This window comes from Astatotilapia calliptera, chromosome 1, assembly GCF_900246225.1.
Source record: "Astatotilapia calliptera chromosome 1, fAstCal1.2, whole genome shotgun sequence".
NCBI classification, from domain to species: domain Eukaryota; kingdom Metazoa; phylum Chordata; class Actinopteri; order Cichliformes; family Cichlidae; genus Astatotilapia; species Astatotilapia calliptera.
The window spans coordinates 1,549,153-1,561,305 of NC_039302.1; the positions used below are offsets into that span (position 1 = coordinate 1,549,153).

Sequence of the window (12,153 nt, forward strand, 5' to 3'; positions counted from 1 at the left end):
TTGTGCAGAGCATTATTAAATCTGCCCTGTGGGCTCCGTTATTATTGAGGTCATACTCAAATAAGTATTTAGATTTTGTTTTAGAGCTCACATGGGAACCGCAATACAAAAGCAGACTGGGAATCAATTTTTTTTTTAAAGTTACCTGATGGGTTTGCAGTGTTTCCGATATTATAGTCAAACTTTAGAAATGTGTTCATAATGAAGTGCAGTCATCTACTTCAAATCACCTTCATGTAGTTTGTTGTTTGTTCTTCTCTCAGTTCTGTATGGAACGCCAGGACTGCCATAATGAATTAATTAAATACACCATTAAATAATTAATTAAATGTGGCAATAATTAATTAAAATTGGAATTAATTAATTAAATAAATAGTTATGACACATGTAATTAATTAATTATTGACACATTTAATTAATTATTTATGTATTTCACATTTTAATTAATTATTGACACATGTAATGAATTAATTATTGACACATTTAATTAATTATTTATGTATTTCACATTTTAATTAATTATTGACACATTTAATTAATTATTGACACATTTAATTAATTATTTAATGATATATTTATTTATTTCATTTTGGCAGTCCTGACGCCTGGCTCTCGTCATGAAATAATTTTATCTGTCAGCCTCACCCATCAAACTCAGGGGGCGGGGTTAACGCTGCCCATGCAGCTTCTCTAACATTTGATTGGTTGCCGTGCAAAGTAAGTCAAAACAGGTCGATCCTAGAAAATCGATTGCTTGTGTAGACTTGGGGCAGCCAGGTATCCCAGAATGCAGATCAAATCACAAGCAGCAATGGTGGTGGTGTAGTTTTAAAATACCCCGTTTTTCTGTCACCAGCTACACTTTTAACAGTGTTTTAGCCGCGAATGTCGCGACGTATGTCTGGTCAGGTTGTCAACATAGAACATGTTTGCAAAAGTGCTCAGATGTTTTCAGAGATTTCACTAGCTCTGCTAACAGTTAGCATGCAGAGTGCACCGAGGGGGTACATTAACCGGTTTGTTTACATATTCCACTCTCCGTGTTCCACATGTTGCATTCGCAGATTCTCATTTTCACCGAACGATCGTCTCTTTCCGCCTGGTCTTGTGTCTCTGTGCTTCTGTAACATAAAGAACGAGCTGACATTTTTCTCACGAAACCAGCGATCAGCTCAACAGACCCTCAGTTTACCTGCATGCATCCTCCTCCTCATCTGTCAGCTGTTTAACACCTGCTGCTAATTCAAGAAACACGCCTAGTTACCTGATGATAGTCACAGTTTAACTGGGCAGCCGGTGCTCGATATAACGCAATGTCAGCGCATTTTTCTGCACAAGATAAGTAAATATAGTGTTTTCCCCGAGCGCAGAGCTGCTGGAGCTCGTTTCCTTACAGAGCACTTTATAGGCGAACAGCTTTATCAGCGGCTGATGTCCAATCACCGGCACACAGCTTTCAAACCTCAGCTGAGTTTTAGCTCTCAGTGGTTAAACGCTGGACTTCATTCACTCAGGTTCTGTCTGTCGGGTCACGTTTACTTCGCTGTTTTATTTACAACTGAGCAAATCGGTTTGGGTGAGGTTAAAGTTACGTTTCATAACTGCATAGTTTCACAGACGTTTAATGGTTCACTGGCACATGTGTTAGACTGAACTATCATCTAAATATCATCTGTTTTTTAATAGTTATTCAACTGTATTCTAAGCACCAGCTGTCTGTTAGAATGTGATTTTTTTTCTCTCTCTGTTGGCAGAGGTATAAAAATGCGCAGGAAAATCTGACATGCATGGCAAACTTCAGCGACGATATTTAGGGAGGAATAAACACACATCAAACGTAAATGAACCATTTGTCTGTCTCCATAATTGAGAGAATTTTCTCTTCTTATGTCAACACTCTCTCTCTTTTTTTTTTCTTTTTTTTTTGCTTTTTCGGTCATGTTATGTTTACCTGTCAAAGGCTTGTTACAAACTATGAAACACATCGTGCAGACTTCTGGATGTTAGAAGAAAACTAATACTGCTCATGAATGAGACTAAGGGCAGGAAGGTGTCCTTTAAAACTAAACATGTTAATAGGACCTCCCTGTTTATATCATAGTTTATGATATAGCACGTGTATTTCAGTAATAGCCTGCTGAGGCCACTATACGTGCTGGCCTCATATCAAATGTGAAGGCAGACTGAGTCTATGTTTGACGTTTTTTATATCTAATCTTCCTTTTCAAACATTTAAACAGCAGCGAGTCTGCAGCTGAGGGAATACAAATTCAAATTGTCGGAACAGGTTTGCTCGTTTCTTGGATTCATTTGGTGATTTATTAAATGTATAACTGTTATTCTAATCTGCTGCTGAGTCTCTTACACTTTTCTTTATGCTGTATATTTTCACGTCTCTGGAATAGTTGGCAGTTAGATAGTCAGCTGGGAAACTTTGTGTTAACTCATGGAGCTGAGGATATCGTGGATATGCTGACCTCGCTGCGTGGTGTACAGAGCGAGGTCAGCATGATTAATATTCACAATAAAAATATTAGCCGAACATCATGAAGTCTGTATGTGTTTCATAGTGTCGAACAACCTTTGTACAGTTAAAGCCAGCAGTTACTACATGACGGAAACACCAACGTTATCTCTTTTATGCGTTTATACACAGGTCACGCTGATTACTGAACTAAAACCCAAAGATCAGATGTTAAACAGATTTATTTGCTCTCTCTCCTCCTTAAACATGTTTTTAATGTTAGTTATAATTCAGAATTGGCGACTGAAACACGTAGGACACATAAGAACATCAGGAAATAAAACATCGATAAATATAACCTCAGTAAAAGAAGTCAGCGGGGGTTACTACAGCTATGTACCGGGGCCTGCGCTTTGTCGGTGGGATTGCTTGCGAGGCGAGCGGGTCTATCCCACGCTTTGCCGTGAGACTGGGCAGACATCTCCGAAATCATCGAAACACTTTTGCAAAGAGGCTGTATCTTGACAAACCGACCAGACACATGAAGATTAAACCACTACATTCTCGGCTAAAAAAATATTAAAACGGTATTTGGTAACACACAAACAGGGTTTTTCAAAGCTCAGTTCTGTTAGCTTCCACATGCCGGTTGTTGTGTGCTAGAAACAATGGCCACCAGGCCAAAGCAATGGTTTTGACTCGATCAGCGTTAACCCCGCCCCCTGAGTTTGATGGGTGAGGCTGACAGATAAAATTATTTCATGATGAGAGCCAGGCGCCAAGACTGCCAAAATGAAATAAATAAATATATCATTAAATAATTAATTAAATATGTCAATAATTAATTAATTAAATGTGTCAATAATTAATTAAAACGTGAAATACATAAATAATTAATTAAATGTGTCAATAATTAATTAATTAAATGTGTCAATAATTAATTAAAATGTGAAATACATAAATAATTAATTAAATGTGTCAATAATTAATTAATTACATGTGTCATAACTATTTATTTAATTAATTAATTCCAATTTTAATTAATTATTGCCACATTTAATTAATTATTTAATGGTGTATTTAATTAATTCATTATGGCAGTCCTGGCGTTCCATAGTTCTGTACTATACAATGTTGAAATGTCAAAATGCTTCAGTTAATGGGAAAGTTGATCAATTGCAACACTGATAACAAGTCTGTTTTACTTTAATGTCTAACTGTTGTGTTAGGTATATTTTGTATAACTCCCTACAGCTAGATTTAGGATGACTGGGAAAGTACTAACTCTTGTCTCACTCTTTTTGTTTTGTTTAATTAATGGGGCTTAGAAAGATCGAAAGATCGAGCTTGAAGGATAAACCGCCCGCAGGGGCGTGCTGGGTGTTTTTTTTTTTTATATATACATACATACACATTGGGTGAATGTGCAGTAGTAGCAGCAAGCAGGTGAATTCTGTACATTAATATGAATAGACATCTGACTGCCAGTGCAGTCTCCCCATGCTCACAGATTGAGGTCGTACTGGTTTTGCTGCTGTAATCTTTTAGATTTGAGCCCCTGGTCCTGATCTGATCATCATGATCCACAGTGGTCTCTAATTCTTACAGCATCTGTCGCCACTTCTTTACATCAAGATTATCCCTGATCTAAAGCTGTTACAATTAAACTGCATCCTGTAATAATCTCTGCTTTTGGGGCTGTTAATGTAAATTTCTATTATGACTCTTCATTTGTCTCATGTTCACAGATAAATGACCATGGGGAAAGGCTGCATGACAGCGAGCAAGTACTTCTTGTTCTTCTTCAACCTCATCTTCTTTGTAAGTATTTTAAATTTACTAGTGACTCATAAAAGTGTTCTGTTGCAGAAAAATGCACCTTTAGGATGGTGTTAGAGCAGCTGTATGTTTGTGATTGAGTTTATTACTCCATTCAGTTCACGTCAGTTTGATTTAATATTGCACCAAATCACAACAGGAGTCGCCTCAAGGCGCTTAATATGGTGAGATAAAAACCTGACAATAACAAAGTACATTTGATAACACATAAGTAAGCATGGGGAAACTGTCCAGCATGTATTGTAGAATATCATGCTTTGGCCTAAGATCTACTTTTTAGAAGAATTTTATAAATCTTAGATTTTGTCAAATGGTGCTAAATAGAATAGAATAGAATAGAATAGAATAGAATAGAATAGAGTTTATTTTGAACATGTAAATATAACTAAAATGACAAAAGATTAAACCACTGACAGGTGGTTAGGGACAGATCATCTTCTTACAATGATTTGTAAGCATACTCCCTCATTTGGTCTTCATAATCCTGGTGGATGGCAGCCGATTGTTATCAAGAATGTCTTGGTACATTTTGCCATTCATCCTTCCTTCAACTTTATGAAGACTGCCAGTGCAGTGTCAATGTCAGTTACATTGATTTGTAAGAAGATAATGCAATGTTATGTTGGGATACCAAGGGCCCAGGCATTTAAGGCATTCCTGTCCAGGGTGTACTCTGCCTTTTGCTCTGTGACAGCTGAAATAGACTTTCCAACCCCTTAAATTGGATAAGCAGAAGAAAAAGGATGGATATATAAATATGGTTTAAAGTAGCGCTTATTTTGCTCTGACAGTGTAAGGCAGTTTAAGGCACTAACATTAACAGTCCACCAAAGTGACCAATCTTCCTTTGGGCTCTGCCCTCCAAACAGTGAAAAGTTAAGTTAGTTTATGCAAGCAGGATTCAGCTTTGAGCACATTAAGCAACCTGTCTGCGCAAAACTGTAGCAGTGAGTGCAACGCAGACACTCTCATATGCATGATGGCTTTTTTGTGCAAGTGGCTGTGAGTTCTATGCATGCATGTTATAAAAATTAACATGTAAGGAATTTAATTGTGCTTGCAATAGTTTGGGGGTGGTTTTCGCGCACTGAACTTTTGGCATACACTACTGGTCAAAAGTTTTAGAACACCCCAATTTGTCCATTTATTTATTGCAATTCAAGTCGTTCATGTCCAATGAATAGCTCGAAATGATACAAAGGTAAGTGGGTGAACTGCCAGACCTTTTTTTTAAAAAAAAAAAAGGTAAGGTTACCCAGAACTGAAAAGTAATCTACATGTTAGAATTATACAAAAAGGCTTTTCAAAATGGGTTAACAATTTAAAGCTGTTCTGCAGCAATGGAGGTTCATCAAGCCTTGAGAGCTGGTGCTACTAATTCCTACAGCTGTTTCAACTGTTTTAGATTACTTACAACCCCCTCTGTGTGCATATTAGCAGTGTTGGAACGCACTGTAAAAATCAGCTGAACAGTCTTGTACTACAGAAAGTAGTGCGTTGCTGCAAAAATGGTGAGAGGGCCATTATCAATGGAGACAGACCATCATAGCAAAAAGTCAAGGTGTCATTGAGTACAGTTTCATTCACCACTCAGAAACAAACTCTGACAGGAAGAGGTCCGGCAGATCTAAAGCCACAACTGAATCAGAGGACAAGTTTCTGAGAGTTAACAGGTTGTGTGATATGCGTAAGCAAGTCTCAGTTTCAACTATGAAGACAAGACTTTGAGCTGCAGGTTTGACAGGACGAGTTGCATTGGATTTCTATTGTGGAAAGAATACCACAGGTGTGTTCAGCTGTTATATCTGCCAAAGGTGGCTACTTTGATGAGTCAAAGATTTAGAATACGTTTTGGGCTATAAGTCGATTACATGATTCCCTTTTTTAACTCCAATGGCTTATTTGTACTATGCTTTCTTTTCAGAGTGCAATGTGATGTTAAACTGCATAATTTTCAATAAAAAATTTGAGAAAGTGGGATGTAAATGTAAATGTAATTCCAAACAAACATAGACAAACATGTTGTTGGCTTGTTGGCTAATATTTAGGAATATTCAATACAGCAACTTTTAGTCAAAATAAAGGTAAAATGTCAAGAAATTAATCAACTCAGGACAATTTGCGCTGTTGCATTAAAACTCTTAATAGAGTGGGTTTTCATTGTACCTGCATTTCACCCTCTGCATTTGCAGCTTCCACTGTGTTCCTATTTGTTCTGACAGATACTTCTGAAAACACATAATTTCATGCTTCTCATTAGTGAGTTTTTAGAACCCATTTTGATCAAAGTGTTTTTTTAAATACATGAAAATCATGGAAAGGAAGTGGTGCTTGTAACTATCAAATTTCTTGTGACATCCTTTCATTCTGATAGTTCTCATGCAGTTCTCATATGTATCCTCCAGCTGTTTGGGGCCGTCATCGTTGGCTTTGGATTTTGGATTCTCCTGGACAATCAGACTTTCATCGTTGCCCTGAGTAAGTGCTTGATCAGGTTTGAGGTCATCTGTACTTCTCTGTGTGTTTGAACCAGTGGTGGGAAGTAACGAGGTACAAATACTTTGTTACTGTACTTGAATGAATTTTTAGGTATCTGTACTTGAGTGTTTATTTAAATTGATGGATTTCAGGGTTTTTATTGTTGACTTGGTTTCCCTGAGTCTTTTCCCATGTTGTAGTTGTGTGTCTTATTTTGAAAGAAGTATTTACACGTTACCATAGCAGCCAGAGAGCATTAAGGGGCAGATAGGAGGATCTAACTCTTCATATTGTTGGCGCATTTCAGGCGGACGCTGCTAATAAAGTTACACAATTACACAGTGAATTCGTGTCTATTAATATATTTAAAAAATACAACAGTTTTTGTCTTGTTGGTATCATTTTATTTTGTTGTATGTATCCGCGACACCTTAAAGGCCGATCCGTTAAACCGGTGACGTTAAACCGGTCCGTGGACCAAAAAAGGTTGGGGGCCGCTTATCTAGAGCATGTATACTTGGGAGTCAAAGTGGGCTGAAAGGTACGGTGGCTGGGAAGTGCAAATCGCAACAAATTAAAAAACCACAACAAATTACAAAAACCCACAACAAATTACAAAAACCACAACAAATTAAAAAACCCCACAACAAATTAAAAAACCCCACAACAAATAAAAAAAAACCCGCAACAAATTACAAAAACCCGCAATAAATTACAAAAACCGCAACAAATTACAAAAACCCGCAATAAATTACAAAAACCCGCAACAAATTACAAAAACCCGCAACAAATTACAAAAACCCGCAATAAATTAAAAATAAGGATAATTATTAGGCCATATATAAATAACAAAATAACTTAAAGCAAAATTGGAGAACGCAAAGTCTGAAACAAGTCTTTATATTAAGGGCCATCAGTCAAACATTACTGTTTGGTCTGGGTCTGAACAGAGCGTGTTGTGTGTGACGTCTGCTTTTGCGCATGCAGGCCACTTTGAGGGTTCACAAAGGAGCGCTTTTGCTGTCACATTTTATTTGTAGTGTGAACAAGCAGACACAAAAAATCAGATTTAAATATAAAAATCGGAATTGAGCATTAAGACCTGCAGTGTGAACGTAGCCATAGTGAGTTCAGTGCACTGATGTGACATTGTCCTGAAGGATTTAGTTATTCTCAATGGTTAAAGAAATTGCAATTATTTCTTCATATTTATTATAAATAATACTAATTATATATCTTGCTTCCATGTTTGTGTCCTGTGTCTCATTTTTTACTATAATACATTGATTAATATCAGCTCGTCTCACAGCTGCTATCCAGACTAGACGCCTTCTTTTGGTAACATCCGATACAAGAGCTGCCTCATGTTGCTTCCAGATGGGGAAAGAATGAAAAGATAAACCATTTTCAACCTTATTCCCTTGCCGGTCGTGCGATCTAACTTTACAACCGACCGCACAGCAAGTACGAACCATAGCTGGTGTTATCCGTGTACTTTCGCTCCTCTTTCGCTAGCGCTTTGTTTGGCCCAGAAACATGGCACCACAACCAAAAACCATGGCCACGCCCCCTCTCGTGACATCACGCTCCAAAAGCCCTATTAGGCTAATCGTTGCGTCACTTCCGGTATTTCAGACAATCCCTTTCCGTCAAGGATTTTTAATTTGTTGCGGGGTTTTTTAATTTGTTGCGGGTTTTTAATTTGTTGTGGGTTTTTGTAATTTGTTGCGATTTGCACTTCCCAGCCACTGTAGAAAGGAGTGCAGGTGTCCGTATGTTGTGGTTGCGGTACTTCAAATCTAGCTAGCATTACATGGAGAAAACATGAAGGGAGTTACATTTTTTAAGTGTCAGGTAATTTGAAATTCAAGCTTAACAAACATAAATAAACATACCAACTGTTGTGTGCAGTTTGACGCGTGTGTTGCTGAAAATAGTTGTTTGTATGAGATAAAGATGTTAGCTTGTCGTACTGTGGTTAATTTATTGTAAAGCACTGTGCTGGACTGGTGCACAGTGGCTGTGGTGTCCATGGTCAGTGTTGGTTTAAATCAACTGTAATATGCTAATATTCATTTACGTTTTGCATTTAAGTTCTCATGCAGTTCTCATATGTATCCTCCAGCTGTTTGGGGCCATCATGGTTAGATTAATTTGCTGAATCCACATTTGTACCAACAGTTTAGTAACAACACAATATACAGTGTGGAGTCAGTTTAGAAAATGGGAATCGGCCAAGACATTTTGAGTTGTGATTCTTTTCCTTATGCGGAGACACTACACAGATCTAAGGGTTCCCCACCTGCTGAATCCCTACATAACAGATTCAAACTGAGTGCATTCAATTGAATTAGAATTTATATTTAAATATTTGGATTATTATGTACTAATATTATTTTATTATATTAATATAGCACAGGGATCAGTTTCCTTTGTACAGAATTAGAAATGTCCTTCAAGGAGCTACTTTTTACTTTCCTACTTAGAGTACATTTCAGAGCCTTTACTTTTTCACTTTTACTTGAGTAAAAAAGATGCTTCAGTACTTTTACTTTTATTGGAGTATTTTTTTAGACACAGGTATCTATAGTTCTAAGTAAGAAAGTCTGTACTTTTTCCTCCTCTGGTTTTAACTTTACTTAAGTCACTTTCCTGCTCTTATTGAATAGGAGTATAAAAATACAACCTGCTGTCTTGACCAGCGTTTGGTGTGAGTCCTACTAAAACAGAAATGCTATATTGTATTTTCTCCAGTGGATACTTCCCACTAAACCCCTTGTGGATTGCATTTAGGCCAAAAAAACAAGAAGCTATGATTAAGAGCCTAAATGTGGCCATGTTCTAGCTCCAAGTATCACTGTTTGTTTGTGTGACAGGAAGAAAAAAGAAGAAATGCAAACATTGGGAACCTCAGATTTTATGGTTTACTTATTTGAATTGTTAAAACACAAACTATGAAACTCAAAACTGTATCAATATATGATCAGACATAAGCATACCATTCTTATTTTGTCAAAGGATTTCATTTTTTTAACACTTTCTAGCGAATTCTGGATAATTGATTTTTGTTTTTTTTAACAATCATCAAATCCTATTTAAAATAAGGTTAAAATCTGTAAAACAAAACCAGAATCTATTTTTAGAGACAGCTTACCATGAAATCCCTTTTACAGTAATTATTTTAGTAATGAATCTATGTTTTTTACATCCAATGTATTGATACTTCTGTGACTATACATCATAGACATTAAACCGGTGCAGAGAAACTATGTTACAGCCTATGACACTGATGAGTTATAGATTTTGGTTTTAGATTGTGATTTTTGGGGGGATGGTCAAATATAATCTATAATAATTTAATCGACATGAAGTATGTGCTACAAACTGTCTGTTTCCTAAACTTCCTCAAAGTAGTAGTATGGGCTATGTGTACTTTTTTATGTGGTTATTCCATTAGCAACAGGATTATCAGTAATTGATCTTAAAAAATATGTTGTAAGTATGTTGAGTTAAACCAATATATCCAGCTACTTTTCTTAATTTTTTGTTTGTTTTGCTCTTTGCCTTCAAGCTGGCTGTAGTTAAACCTTTACTCAAAAAGCATTGTGTCATCCTTTAAAAAACTTACGTTGAACACCCTGGGGACCCAAAAGGGTCCCGCCCCAAAAAGTGCTATAAAAATGTTATATATTCATATTTTTTACCACTTTAAATGAGTCAGTCTTTTAAAACTACTTCTGCCTGAAATATTCACATAAAGTTTTTATTATATTTTCGTTGTTTTAACCCTTTAAATCCCAGTTTTATTACATGAGCGCCCTGTTTTTTAGCCCCAAAAAACAAAAAAACTAAATATTTTCAAAAAAAAACATTTGAAGTAATATTTGATTGTTATTATAATTAGGCCTTTAGATGGACTAAAGATTGGCACCAAGAGTCATTTCGATCGCCTTTTATTTTTTTTCCAGGAGCGCATTTCATAAAATGCACACTATCGACCACGCCCAAAAAGTGCAATAAAAATATTAAATATTAATTTTTTTTTTCACTTTAAATTGGTCAGTCTTTTAAAACTACTTCTCCCTGAAATATTCATATAAAGTTTTAATTATATTTTCGTTGTTTTAACCCTTTAAATTACAAAAAAACTAAAAAAAAAACTAAAAAACTAAATATTTTCCCAAAAAAACATTTGAAGTAATATTTGATTGTTATTATAATTAGGCCTTTAGATGGACTAAAGATTGGCACCAAGAGTCATTTCGATCGCCTTTTATTTTTTTTTCCAGAACCAGAAAATGGTCTCCAGGCGGCAAATGCTGCTCGTCGAGGCCGAAATGAGTGCATTCTCCAGGGTTAACTCGCGACGATGATCGGGGCATGTTGCGTCGGACTCCTTTTTCCAGCGCACACTTCCGGTACCACGTGACAACAAATACGTCATTTCCTGTTGACCAAAAAAAAAAAATGCACCCTCTCATGGTCCTAGGGACCAAAAAATGGTCCGCCCGATCAGCGGGCGAAGCCGCTGCTGCACGCCGGAAAAGAGGCGTCATTTCCGGCAGGTCTGTCCAAGCAGCCCGCTGTTTTCCAGCAGAGGTCAAATGTGAAGCAAGGGCGCCACCCGGTGGACAAATAAAAAAATTACAACTCTAAGGCCTGTAGTCCAAAACGAAACCTAAGCTGGAGACCTGACGATCCCTTTGACCGTAATTTTTCTGGCGTGAAAAATAGCGTTTATAATGGAAGTCAATGGGCCCAAAACGGTCCCTAGGGTGATCAGTGTGAGTATTTTTGCTGCTCAGCCGTGTTAGGCTGATTTAAGAAAATCAGACTGAAATTTTGAATCTTTTACAAAAACGAAACCGGGTGGCAAGTTTCGCTATATTACACCCAACACAGTGGAAATGGCGTTCATACGAATGAAAAAAGTGGCACAAAAAGGTCCCAGTATGACACAAGGGCTAGACCCAGCAGTCTTAGCTAATTATAGGCCAATCTCCAACCTTCCTTTCATATCAAACATCCTTGAAAGAGTAGTTGTCAAACAGCTAACAGATCATCTGCAGAGGCTTATTGAAGAGTTTCAGTCAGGTTTCAGAGCTCAGCACAGCACAGAAACAGCTTTAGTGAAGGTTACAAATGATCTTCTTATGGCCTCTGACAGTGGACTCATCTCTGTGCTTGTCCTGCTAGACCTCAGTGCAGCGTTCGATACTGTCGACCATAATATCCTATTAGAGCGATTAGAACATGCTGTAGGTATTACAGGTACTGCACTGCAGTGGTTTGTATCATATCTATCTAATAGACTCCAGTTTGTGCATGTAAATGGAGAGTCCTCTTCACACACTGAGGTTAATTATGGAGTT

At 37.0% G+C, this 12,153-nt stretch overlaps 1 protein-coding gene across 2 annotated transcripts in view; it reads left to right on the plus strand.

Moving 5' to 3' along the window:
- Window positions 1–12,153, plus strand: part of LOC113033514 (CD82 antigen-like) — a 52,522-nt gene that overhangs the window by 18,181 nt on the left and 22,188 nt on the right. For both annotated transcript variants that reach the window (XM_026187519.1, XM_026187428.1), the window contains 2 exons: window positions 4,213–4,285; window positions 6,709–6,781. In XM_026187519.1, coding sequence (XP_026043304.1) covers window positions 4,217–4,285; window positions 6,709–6,781 — 142 coding nt within the window. In that variant the 5' untranslated portion in view covers window positions 4,213–4,216. The remainder of the gene's footprint in view (window positions 1–4,212; window positions 4,286–6,708; window positions 6,782–12,153) is intronic.